The sequence below is a fragment of the Tachyglossus aculeatus genome, chromosome 5 (assembly GCF_015852505.1).
Source record: "Tachyglossus aculeatus isolate mTacAcu1 chromosome 5, mTacAcu1.pri, whole genome shotgun sequence".
NCBI classification, from domain to species: Eukaryota; Metazoa; Chordata; class Mammalia; order Monotremata; family Tachyglossidae; genus Tachyglossus; species Tachyglossus aculeatus.
In genome coordinates this window covers 28,707,060-28,723,458 of record NC_052070.1, presented here as the reverse complement: position 1 = coordinate 28,723,458, position 16,399 = coordinate 28,707,060, and the positions used below count along the sequence as shown (strand labels likewise).

General features: G+C 44.1%; 1 protein-coding gene across 1 annotated transcript in view; it reads right to left on the bottom strand.

Annotated features, from left to right (window-relative positions):
- Window positions 1–16,399, bottom strand: part of CCDC102B (coiled-coil domain containing 102B) — a 567,334-nt gene that overhangs the window by 464,211 nt on the left and 86,724 nt on the right. The window contains exons 2-3 of the mRNA XM_038746894.1: window positions 12,869–13,492; window positions 6,560–6,783 (exon numbers count right to left, since the gene is read on the bottom strand). Coding sequence (XP_038602822.1) covers window positions 6,560–6,783; window positions 12,869–13,474 — 830 coding nt within the window. The 5' untranslated portion in view covers window positions 13,475–13,492. The remainder of the gene's footprint in view (window positions 1–6,559; window positions 6,784–12,868; window positions 13,493–16,399) is intronic.

Genomic DNA, 16,399 nt, shown 5'->3' with positions numbered 1-16,399 from the left:
TACAGTGTTGAAGTCAGCTGAGAGGTCTAGGGGGATAGGATAGAATAGAGGCAGTCAGATTTGGCAGAAAGAAAGTCATTGGTTACTTTAGAAAGGGCTGTTTCTGTGGAGTGAAAAGGGTGGAAGCCAGATACGATGGAATCTAGGAGAGAATTGGGGAGAGGAAATGGAGGCTGTGAGTGTAAACAACTCCTTCAAGTTTGGAGAGAAATGGTGAGGAGGAGATGGGGCAATAACTGGGTTTGGTGAGAGACGACAGTCCCTCTCTCCAAGATTTTGCCATCACTGTAGATAATACAATCCTCCTTCCTGTCTCACAGGCCCTTAATCTTGGCCTTATCCTCAACACATCTTTGATTAAGACAGTGAACCCTATATGGGACAGGCACAGTTTCTGACCTGATTTTGTTGTACCTATCCCAGCACTTGTGACATATCCCGTTCACAGTTAACACTTAAATACCATTACAAAAAACAAAAGGCACAAAAACTCCCCTGTTTAACTCACATATTCGGTCTGTCACCAAATTCCGTTGGTTCTGCCTTCACAACATCGTTAAAATCTGCCCTATCCTCTCCATTCAAGGAGTGACTATGCTGATCCAAGCACTTATGCACCACCTTGACTACTGCATCAGCCTCCTTGCTGACCTCCCTGCCTCCTGTCTATCCCCACTCCAGTCCATACTTCACTGTGCTGCCTGGATTATTTTTCTAAAAAAAAAAAACAAAACCCACTCAGTTCACATCTCTCCATTCTTCAGAGCCTCCACTGATTTCCCATACATCTCCTCATCAAAAAATCCTTACATCATTTTTAAAGTACTCCATTAGTTCAACCGCTCCTACCTTACCTCTCTGAGTTCCCATTACAACCCAGCCTGCACACTTTGCTCCTCTAATGCCAATCTATGTACTATGCCTCCATCTCAACTATCTCTCTGCCAACCTCTTGTCCAAGTCCTCCTCTGATCTGGAACACCCTCCCCATATCTGACAGGTGACCACTCTCCCCAATTTTTAAATCCCATCTTCTCCAAGAGGCCTTCCCTAATAATAATAATAATAATAATAATAATAATAATAATAATAATGGTATTTGTTAAGCACTTAGTATGTGCCAGCCACTGTACTAAGCACTGGGGTGGATAGCAGCAAATGGGATTGAACACAGTCCCTGTCCCTCATGGAGTTTAAAGTCTTAATCCCTATTTTACAGAAGAGGGAATTGAGACACAGAGAAGTGAAGCGACTAGTCCAAGGTCACACAGCAGACAAATAGCAGAGCCTGGATTAGGACCCATGACCTTGTGATTGCCAGGCCCATGCTCTATCCACCACGCCATGCTGCTTCTCCCGATGAACCCCTCATTTCCTCTACTCCCTAGCTGATGCATTTGGATCTGTCCCCTCTAAACAGTTGATATTCATCCGACCCTCAGCTCCACAGCCTTCACTTATGTGCATATACATACTTTATTTTAACCCATCTCCTCTTCTAATCAATTGATCATAATTATTGAGCACTTACTATATGCAGAGCACTGTACTAAGCCCTTGGGAGGTACCATACAACAGAATAAGCAGGCAGGTTCCCTGCTCATAATGAGCTTATAGTCTAGAGGGGACTGTAAACTCTACACTGTAACCTCCTTGAGGGCAGGGAACATAATAATAATAATAATAATGATGGAATTTGTTAAGCACTTACTATGTTCCACAAGCACTGTTCTAAGCGCTGCAGTAGATACATAGTAATCAGGTTGTCCCACGTGGGGCTCACAGTCAATCCCCATTTTACAGATGAAGTAACTGAGGCCCAGAGAAGTGAAGTGACTTGTCCAAGGTCACACAGCAGACTGGTGGCAGAGCCAGGATTAGAACCTACGACCTTTGACTCCCAAGCCTGGGCTCTTTCCACTAAGCAATGCTGCTTAACACATCTACCAACTGTGTTGTATTGAACTCTCCCAAGTGCTTAGGAGAGTGCTCTGCACACAGTAAGTGATCAATAAATACCATTGCGTGATTATAAATCATTGTGGACAGAGAATGTGTCTAACAACTCTGTTACATTAAACTCTCCCAACTGCTTAGTACAGTACTCTACATGTAGTAAGCACTCAATAAATACCATTGATTGATTGATCTTGCAAAGTCATAGTGAGTCAATAACAGAATTGGGGCCAGAACTGGGGTCAGTCAGTGATATTTCTTCGCTCCCTAATTCAGTTCCACTTTCTGCTAGAATTAGAGGGTCCGCAAGATGCGGGAAATGTAAAGGAAATGTTTCTGAGTACATGCGAAACCTGCATTCAGCACATGCCACCCACTTACAGAGATTTTAGGAGGGGGACTGGAAAGGTCTGACAGATTAATAGGCCTAACACATACTCCATCCTTGGGAACCATGCCTGGGATGGAAAAAAGGCTTGGGAATTGTCTCATGTGGATTATAAACAAATGTTGATTCATAGACACATAACCCTCTGAGTCACAACGCCCACAGGCCAGTTCAGAACAGAATGCTGGGGAAACAGCTGCTGAATCCAAGCCAGTTGGTGCTCATTCTTTGGACTGGACTGGTTGCATTTCCTGTTGATGCTGGGGAGGAAGGAACTTGGCTTTTGTTTTTTGGTTCAACTAGGTTTTGGTGAGAGATAACAGTGCTTCTGGGCAAAGAGAGGACCTTTCTCTATCGAAAAGCAACAGTATCCATTTAGAAACAGCAGTTAACCTTTTCTCTGACTGTACTGTGCCAATGCTTCCTTAAGGTAACTCCATAGTAGTAAAAGTATATAATGAGTGATCCCAGGGGCAATGCACTGTACTAAGCACTTAGGAAGTAAAAGACAAAGTGCCATGTTTCCTGTACACCAGGAGCTCATACTCTATGAAGACACCCCCTTACAGATCTCTCTCTCTCTCTCTCTCTCTCTCTCTCTCTCTCTCTCTCTCTTCTATCTCTCTGGCTGCTCATTCTTAGCCTTTTTAATGGACTCTTCCGCCCTGTCTCCTACCCTCTAACTGTTAGGAGTCCCACAAATTCTGGGTCCCCTTCTATTCTTTTTCTACACCAATTCCCTTGGAAAATTCATTCGCTCCTATAGCTTCATGGTGTAGTAGAAAGAGCACGGGCCTGGGAGTAAGAAGATCATGGGTTCTAATTCCGGTTCTACCCCCTGTCTGCTGTGTGACCTTAGGCAAGTCACTTCACTTCTCTATGCCTCAGGTACTTCATCTGTAAAATGGAAATTGAGACTGTGAGCCCTATGTGGGATGGGGACTGTGTCCACCTCAATTTGCTTGCATCCACCCCAGAGCTTAGTAAAGGGTCTGGCACATAGTAAGCACTTAAATACCATTAGGATTATTATTATTATTATTATTATTAATAACTACCATCTCTATGCGGATGATTCCCAAATCTACCTCTCCAATCCTAGCCTTTCCTTCTCTGCAGTCTCATATCTCCTTCTGCCTTCGGGACATCTCTATCTGGATGTCCCAGTGACACGTCAAACTTCACATGCCCAAAACAGAACTCATCTTCCCACCCAAATCCTGTCCCCTCTGCCTGACTTTCCTATCACTGTTGGCAGCATTACCATCCTTCCTGTCTCACAAACCTATAACCTTGGCATTATCCTCCAATCATCTTTCTCATTCAGCGCATATATTCACTCTGTCACCAAATCCTGTCAGTTCAATCTTCACAGCATCATCATCATCATCATCAATCGTATTTATTGAGCGCTTACTATGTGCAGAGCACTGTACTAAGCGCTTGGGAAGTACAAATTGGCAACATATAGAGACAGTCCCTACCCGACAGTGGGCTCACAGTCTAATAGGGGGAGACAGAGAACAAAACCAAACATACTAACAAAATAAAATAAATAGAATAGATATGTACAAGTAAGATAAATAAATAAATAAATAGAGTAATAAATATGTACAAACATATATACATATATACAGGTGCTGTGAGGAAGGGAAGGAGGTAAGATGGGGGAATGGAGAGGGGGACGAGGGGGAGAGGAAGGAAGGGGCTCAGTCTGGGAAGGCCTTAGCATCACTAAAGTCACCTGTATATATGTATATATGCTTGTACATATTTATTACTCTATTTATTTATTTATTTATTTAACTTGTACATATCTATTCTATTTATTTTATTTTGTTAGTATGTTTGGTTTTGTTCTCTGTCTCCCCCTTTTAGACTGTGAGCCCACTGTTGGGTAGGGACTGTCTCTATATGTTGCCAACCTGTACTTCCCAAGCGCTTAGTACAGTGCTCTGCACACAGTAAGCGCTCAATAAATACGATTGATGATGATGATGATGATAATAAAGTCCACCCTTTCCTCTCCATCCAAATGGCTACCATATTAATCCACGCACATTTCCTGTCTCGCCTTGATTACTGCATGAGCCTCCTTGCTTACCTCCTTGCCTCCTCTCTCTCCCCACTCCAGTCTCCAGAGAACTTCACTCTCCTATTTCTACAAAAGGGTTCAGTCCATGTTTCCCTACTCCTCAAGAACCTCCAGTGGTGGCTCACCTACCTCCACATCAAGAAGAAACTCTTTACCATAGGTTTTAAAGCACTCAATCACCTTTTCCCCTCCTACCTGATCTACCTGATTACTACTACAACCCAGTCTGCTCGCTTTGCTCCGCTAATGCCAACCTGTTCGTTGTACATCAACCTCATCTATCTCACCACTGACCCCTCACTCAAAGCAGCGTGGCTTAATGAAAAGATCCCCAGGCTTGGGAGTCAGAGGTCGTGGGTTCTAATCCCGGCTCCGCCCCTTGTCAGCTATGTGATTTCGGGCAAGTCATTTAACTTCTCTGGGCCTCAGTTATCTCATCTGTAAAATGGGGATTAAGACTGTGAGCCCCACATGATCAACCTGATTACCTTTTATCTACCCCAGCACTTAGAACAGTGCTTGGCACATAGTAAGCACTTAAATACCATTTTTATGATGATTATTATTGTGGCCTGGGACTCCCTCCTACCCGACCGCCCTGATTTCCTACTACAACCCTACCAGCGCTTAGTACAGTGCTCTGCACACAGTAAGTGCTCAATAAATATGATTGAATGAATGAATACACCCCAGCCCACACACTTCCCTCCTCTAATGTTAGCGCACTCATTGTACCTCTCTCTCACTTGTCTCAACACTGACCTCTCACCCACATCCTACCTCCAGCCTGGAACTACTTTCCTTTTCATATCTGACAGGGAATCACTCTCCCCACCTTCAGAACCTTATTAAAAGCACATCTCCAAGAGGCCTTTCCAAACTAAATCTTCCTCTTCTCCCACTCCCTTCTGTGTCACCCTTGCACTTGGATTTATCTCCTTTAGTCACCCCTCCCTCCACCCCACAGCACTTACACCGTTCAACTAACTCAGTGACTCCCAGACTGTAACTCTTTTTCTCTGGAGAATTTGCCCCTAGAGCAGCATCCAGGGGCATCACCTCTCCTACAGTGACTCCAGTCCTGATAGCGAAGCAGTGTGTTTTGTTTTGTTGTCTGTCTCATCATCATCATCATCATCAATCGCATTTATTGAGCGCTTACTGTGTGCAGAGCACTGTACTAAGCGCTTGGGAAGTACAAATTGGCAACATATAGAGACAGTCCCTACCCAACAGTGGGCTCACAGTCTAAAAGGGGGAGACAAAACCAAACATACTACAAAATAAAATAGAATAGATATGTACAAGTAAAATAAATAAATAAATTAATTAATTAATTAATCTCCCCCCTCTAGACCGTGAGCCCGCTGTTGGGTAGGGACCGTCTCTATATGTTGACAACTTGTACTTCCCAAGCGCTTAGTACAGTGCTCTGCACACAGTAAGTGCTCAATAAATACGATTGAATGAATGAATGAATGAATGAATGAAAGAGTAGGGACCGGGGAGTGAGTCAGTGGAACTGGATTCTAATCTCACCTGTGTGAACCTATGGGCAGTGTGAACTTGAGCAAGACAGTTAACTTCTCTTCTGTACTTCAATTTCCTTATCAAAGAGGATTAAATGCCTGCTCTCCCCCACCTTTAGAGTGTGAGCCCCATGTGGGCCAGGGATGATGTCTAACATGATTATATGGCATCTATCCCAGAGTTTAGAACCGTACTTGACACATTACAAATGTTTAATAACTACCACTACTTTTGTCATTACTCTTGTTAAATGAGTTTAAAACCTAGGAGCCTACTTAGGTTACGGAAGCTTAGCAAAAAAAAAAAATGAAGAAAAATATATATATAGTCACAATCTTTTTTCAAAATGCAATATTCAGTACTAGGCTGTGGAGAATCAAAAGATATGTCATCCACAGCTGCGAGCAGCATCTCATGCCACTCTCATTTCACGTGACTACGTGGTATAATAACAATAACAATAATAATAATGGCATGTGTTAAGTGCTTTCTTTGTGCCAGGCACTGTATTAAGCGCTGGGGTGGATACAAGGTAATCAAGTTGGTTTGAGACTGCAGTTTGGTTGAGGGAAGGCGGGATTGACACTTACTCTCTTTCCTTCCGTAAGGTTTTCTGGGACTCATCCAAATGCAACTTCAAAGCTGAAATTTGGGTTAATTCATTTTCCAAAAGCTGTCCGCCATCACCCGTATCTTTTCCAGGCTTCGTCGCACAAATGGCAGAAGCGCCTTTCCGAAGGAATTCGGCCCGCTCCAACTGGATTCTCACATCCCGCAAGTGGAATCTGTGCAAGGTACCAGTCACATTCACTTCCTAGAGAAACATCAAAACAAATATACTAAACCAAATGTAGGCTCTGATACTCTGCATGATTTAAAGCCCAAATTTAAATTCTCTCAGGAGGAACTTGGGGAAAGGAAGCTCAGATTAAAACCAGACACATTTTCTTGATTCAGAACATCTTCAAAATTATTCTATCAACCCGCCCCCCATCCCTTGGGTGCAAAGAGGCATAGCCTGAAAATTAAAATAAAAAATGAGTCAAATTCACTTTCCTTCAGTGAGCATTGATTAGTCTAAAAGTTAAAACTCCATTGGTGAACTACTGGTGACATCGATCAAAAATGGCATTTATTCAATGCTTACTGTGTGCAGAGTACTGTCCTAAGCATTTGGACTACTCCTCGAATTTTAAATGAAAAAGATTCCTTTTGGCTTCTTCCTCCAGAGGAAGGAGGAAGAAAGAATGCCTGAGAAATACTTGCAGAGACTGCAATTTTGCATATTTATCAAGCTAGATTTCTCAGTCAGCAATTGAAAGTTACGCAGACGGCTGATCAAGTCAATATGGAGGTCAGATATTAAAAGCATCAGATTGAATCCAAATTTACATTCATGGGAAAGGAGCATCTAATCAGTCAAACTGAAATTCAGCTTAATTTCCTACATTTGAACGAAGGTAAAAAAAGAATTCACAGTCAAGTTACTTCAACTATTGATACAATCACCATAAAAAGGATAGACACAACTGTATATTCAAAGCAGTGCATCAGAGGCAAGATAGCTCAAATATGTTTCATTTTCTTTGCAGTCACAGATCAGTTCTACTCCAGTTTTCACCTACTCAATCTTCAGAAGACAAAGAAACAAGGCTTGGCCACCGGTAAGAGGTAAAAGGAGCCATTCTATAAGATTTTTCATTGAATTTAGGGCCAGCAGGCAAGTCTGTCTCTGCCTATAGAAGTAAAACAGGTATCTGATGCCTTTTGGCAGTTACAGCTTGTGAAAGTTTTCTGATGGTTGCCAGAATTTTATAACTCTCCTGTTTAAAGCATCTTTGAACCCTATCAAGAGCAGCAGAAAAGCAGGGAGCTCTTTCTTATAAAGTCATGGGTTCTAATCCCAGCTCTGTCACATGTCTGCAGTGTGACCTTGGGCAAGTCAATTAACTTCTCTGAGCCTCAGTTACCTCATCTGTAAAATGGGGATTAATGGGACAACCTGATCACCTTGTATCCCCCCCAAGAACTTAGTGCTTTGCACATAGTAAGTGCTTAACAAATGCCATCATCATCATTATTATTATTATAAGGGAACTAGCCATCCTGGGAACGGTCAGGGAATATTATCGAATGAAAACTTGTCGTGGGCGGGGAATGTGTCTTCTGTACTGTATTCTTCCAAGAATTTATTGCAGTACTCTGCACACAGTTAGCGATCAAAAAATATAATTGATTAAATGATTAAAAGAACCAGGTTTTGGATTTCAGATCTCCCTTCAACTCAACCCAAAGGGCACTGGTGCCTGCTTCTACCAACTGGTCACATAATTGCTATTTACTGTAGCATGAAATGTCAATGGAAATGTTTGCTATATGTGTACTCTCAGTTATCAGCATCACTGAAAAGACACAGTGGCATGGCCTAGTGGCAACAGCACAGGCTTGGGATTCAGAGGTTGTAGGTTCATTCATTCATTCAATAGTATTTATTGAGCGCTTACTGTGTGCAGAGCACTGTACTAAGCACTTGGGAAGTACAAGTTGGCAACATATAGAAACGGTCCCTACCCAACAGTGGGCTCACAGTTTAGAAGGGGGAGACAGAGAACAAAACCAAACATATTAACAAAATAAAATAATTAGAATAAATATGTAGAAATAAAATAAATGGAGTAATAAATACATACAAACATATATACATATATACAGGTGCTGTGGGGAGGGGAAGGAGGTAAGGCGGGTGGGAAAGGGAGGAGGGGAAGAGGAAGGCGGGGGCTCAGTCTGGGAAGGTTCTAAACTCAGTTCCACCACACAACTGCTGTGTGACCTTGGGCAAGTCACTTCACTTCTTTGTGCCTCAGTTCCCTCATCTGTAAAGTGGGGATTAAGAGTGTGAGCCTACGTGGGGCAGGGACTGTACCAGTCGGACTACCTCATATTTACCTCAGCGCTTAGAATCAATCAATCAATCCATCGTATTTATTGAGCACTTACTGTGTGCAGAGCACTGTACTAAGTGCTTGGGAAGTACAAGTTGGCAACCTATAGAGACAGTCCCTACCCAACAGTGGGCTCACAGTCTAAAAGAACACTGCTTGTCCCGTAGTAAATGGTTAACAAAAACAGGGATAATCCAAACAAGACTCATATAGGCCCAGTTGGTGTTACTTCTGCTTTCCAGGCTCCTGGAAGTGAGCTTAGAAGAGATCCAAGAGCCAGCAGGTCAGAATGGTATCTGGTTAAGTGTTCTCTTTTTTGCAGTGTGGTAAATGGAGAGAGAGGGTCGGAGGGAGACAGGAAGGCAAATGATGAAAAGAGGATGCCAAGGGAGATGGTGAGAGGAAAGGGAGAAAGGCATTCTTGGGAATGTGTGGTGAGCAGAGTGAGAGGAAAACAGTCTCAGGATCAGCTCGCCATTTGGACACCAGAGCGGAAGATGGTGGGTGGGAGAAGCAATCCTGGATCTGATTTGGAGAGTTGTCTGAGTGTGCGGGGTTGGGACAGGATTGTCTACCTCAGATGATGATGGGAGGAAGGTCCCCATTTCCCGGAATGCGCTGTTCACCTAGTCTGAACAGAAACGAAACCCATTCTCTGTTTTTGGTTTCCATTCCTTTTCATTCATTCATTCATTCAAACATATTAATTAAGCGCTTACTGTGTGCAGGGCACTGTTTAAAGCACTTGGAAAGTACAATTCGGCGACAAATAGAGACAATCTCTGCCCACAATGGGCTCACAGTCTTATTGACCTACTTCTGATTTGTCACTGAGATAGTTTAAGACTGATCAAATTCCAGAATTCCAGAATGGACCTCCAGAGGTCATCTGATCCAGTCCCGTAACTCCAGGAGATGAACGCACCCCTTCCAGCATAAAGGGACATCTTTCCCTTCCTTCGAGTTGCCCATCCCTGTTCTCTCAGGCTCGGACCCTCTGTCCAGAACTTCTTCCCTCTAACAGTAGGAAAGTTCTGCCTTACATCCACCAATATCTTTCTCACTGTAATTCAGGTTCATTCCTCCTGTTGATCCCTCAAGGCGATGCCGATACTAATTTGTCAGTGTTCTCCCTGTAGAAACAGATGTAAAGGCTGTGATTTCACCTCTCTTGGCCTTCCCATTTCTGGACTGAAAACATTTCCTTTCACCTTCCTCATGGGAACAGGGTATGCATCAGCCCATAGATCATGTTTTAGGGAATACATGCTGCTATGGAATCCTGGCAGTTCTCATCGGTGCAACAACATTCACTGCACTGTCCCCCAAAGTCTTATTGAAGGCACTTCTCCTCCAAGAGGTCTTCCCTGACTAAGCCCTCCTTTCCTCTTCTCCCACTCCCTTCTGCGTCTCCCTGACTGGCTCCCTTTATTCATCTCCCCTCCCAGCCCCAGTTTCATTCAATCATATGTATTAAGTGCTCACTGTGTGCAGAGCATTCATTCATTCATTCATTTAATCGTATTTATTGAGCCTTTACTGTGCGCAGAGCACTGGACTAAGTGCTGGGAAAGTTCAATACAAGAATAAAGAATGACAATTCCTGCCCACAGTGAGCTCACAGTTTGGGCAGGGGCGCGGGGCAGCCATCAATACAAATAAACAGACACCAATACAAATAATTAAAATTACCGATATTTACATAAATGCTGTGGGGTTGGGGGTGGGGGAAGAGCAAAGGGAGCAAGTCAGGGTGTTGCAGAAGGGAGTGGAAGATGAAGAAAATTATGTTAATATCTGTAATTTACTTATATTAATGTCTGTCTCCCTCTCTAGACTGTAAACTTGTCATGAGCAGGGAATGTATCTGCTTATTGTTATAATAATAATAATGATAGTATTTGTTAAGCGCTTACTATGTGCCAAGCACTGTTCTAAGCACTGGGGTAGATACAAGGTGGTCAGGTTGTCCCCCATGGGGCTCACAGCTTAATCCTCATTTTTACAGATGAGAGACTGTGAGCCCACTGTTGGGTAGGGACCGTCTCTGTATGTTGCCAACTTGTACTTCCCAAGCGCTTAGTACAGTGCTCTGCACACAGTAAGTGCTCAATAAATACAATTGAATGAATGAATGAATGATGCACAGAGAAGTTAAGTGACTTACCCAAAGTCACGCAGCTGACCAGTGGAGAAGCCAGGATTAGAACACACGACCTCTGATTCCCAAGCCTGGGCTCTTTCCACTAAGCCACACTGCTTCTTTATTGTTATATTGTAAGCCCCTCCAGCATTTAGTACAGTGGTCTGCACAGAGTAAGCGCTCGATAAATATGATTGACTGACTGAGAAAGCATGGTGAATGTGACCTCTTTCCTGTTAATGGGGGCTAATCCAGCCTTTCCCCCTCCATGATCCCTCTCCTCCTCAGCCCAAGCCCCTCCACAGTTTCCTGCACAAAGTCTTCCTGCCTCACTCTCCGCATGTCAATCTCTCCTCCTCCATCCTCTTTGCTCCCCCCTCGCACCCCAGTTTGAGGAGTGGGAACAGGGAAAGCAGCTTGGCCTAGTGGAAAGGGGACAGGCCTGGAAGTCCGAGGACCTGGGTTCTAATCTTGGCTCTGCCACTTCCCTGCTTGGGCAAGTCACTTCGCTTCCCAGCACTTAGTACAATGCCTGGCACATAGTAAGCACTCAAAAAATACCATTATTATCATTATTATTATTATTATTATTGTTATTCTCTGGATCTCAGTTTCCTCAACTGTGAAATGAGATCAAATTGAGAAGCAGCGTGGCTCAGTGGAAAGAGCACGGGCTTTGGAGTCAGAGGTCATGGGTTTGAATCCCGGCTCTGCCACATGTCTGCTGTGTGACCTTGGGCAAGTCACTTAACTTCTCTGAACCTCAGTTACCTCATCTGTAAAATGGGGATTGACTGTGAGCCCCACGTGGGACAATCTGATCACGTTGCATTCCCCCAGCGCTTAGAACAGTGCTTTGCACATAGTAAGCGCTTAACAAATGCCATTATTATTAAATACCTGTTCTCCCTCCTATTTAGACAGTGAGCCCCATGTGGGACAGGAACAGCAACTGAGAGCCCGCTCTTCCCAGACTGAGCCCCCTCCTTCCTCTCCCCCTCCTTCCCCTCCCCATCCCCCGGCCTTACCTCCTTCCCCACCCCACAGCACCTGTATATATGTTTGTACATATTTTTACTCTATTTATTTTACTTGTACATATTTACTATTCTATTTATTCTATGTTGTTTATATGTTTTGTTTTGTTGTCGGTCTCCCCCTTCTAGACTGTGAGCCCACTGTTGGGTAGGGACCGTCTCTATATGTTGCCAATATGTACTTCCCAAGCGCTTAGTACAGTGCTCTGCACACAGTAAACGCTCAATAAATACCATTAAATGAATGAATGAACTTGTACCTCATCCAGTGTTTAGAACAGTGTGTAATATTAATTGAGATATTGTTAAGCACTTAGTACAGTGCCTGACACATAGTAAGTGCTGGGGCAGATACGAGCAAATCAGATCAGACACAGTCCCTTTCCCACACGGGGGTCACAGTCACAATCCTCATTTAAGAAATGAGGTAACTGAGACCCAGAGAAGTGAAGTGACTTGCCCAAGGCCACACAGCAAACAAGTGGCAGGCCCAAAACAAACAAATAAAAAAAAAATCCCCACATGGGCCAGGAAACAAAGGAGGTCTAGGAGAAGAGGGAAGAAGTGGGATGGGGTTCTCCCCCTTCTAGACTGTGAGCCCACTGTTGGGCAGGGACCGTCTCTATATGTTGCCAACTTGTACTTCCCAAGCGCTTAGTACAGTGCTCTGCACACAGTAAGCGCTCAATAAATACGATTGATTGATTGATTGATTGATTGGGGTTGCTTACTTGGAAAATGTGCAAAAAGGGAAAGCTGTGGGGCAGCATTCCTTACCTTCTTCCTTGTCTCTGGAGCCACTTGAGCCCAATTTCCTCCAACATCGTGTCTCACTGGATCGTCTTCCTGGCAACCTATCTGCAAAGTGGCTCCGTGGGAGTAGGAATCTTCCAAGACAACGGACTTCTTTTTCCAGGTCTCTCCTACTCCCGGGTCCTCTCGCTCGTCCCCCAGGTCTTGCTTTCTCTGCTTCAAGGCACTCAGTTCTTTCATGGTCATCTCTAACTTCATCCTGAGCTGCTTCCCCTCCTCCCGTGCTTTATTGCGCTCAGCCCGCACCTTGCTCCACTTCTCCCTCCAGTTGGCCGTGCAATCCGACCACCAGCGCATCGTCTTCTCCATCTGGGCCGCCCGGGCCTTCACTTCTTCCAGCTCCCGGAGGCGCAGCTCCTCGCCGATATCCCAGTCATTGCCGGGGCGGCCGTGAGCCGGGAAGCAGTGAGAGGAGTGTGGGCAGAACCCGGGCTGAGGAAGGTAGAAATGACCCCAGGAGTCGGGGGCCGGGACCGGCGGGGCGCTCTCACAGGGGGATCTGGAGGAGGATGGAGGGATCTGGAAAACTTGTGTTTCTTCAATCAGTCTACGAATGGAATCTAGATTCATGTTTCACCTCTTGCTGGCCTGAAAGAGAAATGAAACCTCATCTTTATCATCATTCATTCATTCATTCAATCGTATTTATTGAGCGCTTACTGTGTGCAGAGCACTGTACTAAGCGCTTGGGAAGTATCATTCCGCAGAAGGGTGGCATCGATCATTTTGACCCTGGGTTCGCTTTTAACTCATTTTAAATGAGATAAAAGAAGTATGCTACCACGTGGTTAACATTCCATAATTTTTTTTCAGAGACCGTAACACATACACATAGAGAGTTTATTTACATCATCGAAGATGGCAGGGAATGTGCCCGTTTATTGTTGCATTGTACTTTCCCCAACACTTGGCACAGTGTTCCGCACACAGTAAGCGCTCAATAAATGCGACTGATTGAATCAATAAGATCCACTCAAAAACCAAGAAAGGATCATGAGAACTAAAGGAGAGAGTGTAGCTGGGGGTTGCTGAATTGGAAGCTCTGAGAGGGCAAGTAGCAGAGATACTCATTTGATGGGAGTCTCCCAAGTCTCCCTCCTCCCAGACCGTAAGCTCATTTTGGGCAGGGAATGTTTCTTTTTATAGTTACATTGTACTCTCCCCAGCATTTAGTACAGTGCACCGCACACCGTAAAGTGCTCCATAAATATGGCTGACTGCCATACCTTCATACCGTGGATGCTCAAAAAATATAATCAATTGCTCCAATGTTTAACTTTGCGGAGCTTTCTTTTTTTTTCTACCTACATGATAGGAATAAAAACAATTTGTTCTGTTGCTCATGGAGGAAATGTGAGATTTAAACCATGTTACATGGGACTCTGCTGGAATGTCTTTACTGCACATTATTATCATCGGCTCGTTTTGTTGGCTAATGGCCTGAACGTGAAGCACTTATTTGGAATTCCAGAATTCTTCCTGGGTTTCTAAAGTTTTCACAGACATTAGCCATGCACACTCGTTGTGTCAGCCTCATGGGAGAGAACTATGAATTTGTCAGTGACTGAAGGAGTTACTCAATATGGAAGCAGTGTGGCCTAGAGTGGAAAGAGCACAGGCTTGGGAGTCAGAAGACCCGTGTTCTAATCCTGTTTCCACCACATATTTGCTGTGTGACCTTGGACAAGCTGCTTAACGTCTCTGTGCCTCGGTTCCCTCAACTGCAAATGGGGATTAAATACTTGTTCTCTCTCCTATTTAGACTGTGAGACTTGAGTGGGACGTGATTATCTTGTATCTACCCCAGAGCTTAGTAGATTGTTTGACACATACTAAGCTCTTAACGGATACCAAAATTAGTATTATTAAGGAGTGAGCCATCAACTCCCCCCTCAGAGGTACAACTGGAGAATTTCCAGTGATAATAATGATGACACTAATAACTGTGGTTTTTGTTAAGCACTTACTATGAGCCAGGCAGTAATAATAATAATGATGATGGCATTTGTTAAGCGCTATGTGCAACACTGTTCTAAGCGCTGTGGGGGATACAAGGTGATCAGGTTGTCCCACATACCTGATCACCTTGTAACCTCCCCAGTGCTTAGAACAGTGCTTTGCACATAGTAAGCGCTAAACAAATACCATCATCATCATCATCACATACAAGGTGATCAGGTTGTCCCACGTGGGGCTCACAGTCTTCATCCCCATTTTACAGATGAGGTAACAGGCACAGAGAAGTTAAGTGATTTGCCCAAAGTCACACAGCTGACAAGCGGCGGGGCCGGGATTAGAACCCATAACCTCCGACTCCCAAGCCCGGGCTTTTTCCACTGAGCCACGCTGCTTCTCTATGGTACCACTGTTGGGTAGGGACTGTCTCTATATGTTGCCAATTTGTACTTCCCAAGCGCTTAGTGCAGTGCTCTGCACATAGTAAGCGCTCAATAAATACGATTGATGATGACATATCTATTCTATTTATTTTATTTTGTTAGTATGTTTGGTCTCTGTCTCCCCCTTTTAGACTGTGAGCCCACTGTTGGGTAGGGACTGTCTCTATATGTTGCCAATTTGTACTTCCCAAGCGCTTAGTACAGTACTCTGCACATAGTAAGCTCTCAATAAATACGATTGATGATGATGATGATGATGGTACATTAAGCACTGAGGTGGATTCAAGCAAATTGGGTCGCACATAGTCCCTGTCCCACAGAGGGCTCACAGTCTTAATCCTCATTTTACAGATGAGGGAACTGAGTCACAGAGAAGAGAAGTGACTTGCCCAAGGCCACACAGCAGACAAGTGGCAGAGCCGGAATTAGAACCCATGAACTTCTGACTCCTATGCCCATGTTCTATCAACCTCGTCATGCTGTAGTCTACCAGTCTCGACTATGGGAGGGAGAGTCAAGCAGAGGCATACCCATTTCATTGATAGCTTGGACAGTGGTTATTGATTCATTCAATCATATTTATTAAGTGAATATTATGTGCAGAGCACTGTACTAAGTGCTTGAAAAATGCAATACAGCAATAGGGAGAGACAGTCAGTGCCCACAACTGGCTTACAGACTAGCGAGTGGAAGGCAATCTGCTACAAGTCAAAACTCAACTGTGCTGGGCAGCAGCGGCATTGGACAGAGTTGAGGGTGGAGATTCAAGTTTACTGTGGGGAAGGAGGCAGTGGTAAATCATTTCCGTATGTTTACCAAGAAAACTCTGTGGAGACACTACCAGAATGATTGCTAATGAAGGTGGGGTGTTCTGGGAGAGTCCATGGCACAGCTATGGGTCGGAGATGACTCGACAGCATAAGACAAGACAGGCCATCAACTAACAGCCTCATCCAATGACCCACTTGGCTTCCCAATTAATAACTGTGGTATTTGTTTTAGCTTTGTTGCACTCGAGTTGAAAACTGATCATATGCCTGAACTGATGATATGTCAGTCATAGCAGATTGATGGAAAGAGAGACCATTAAGTGTGT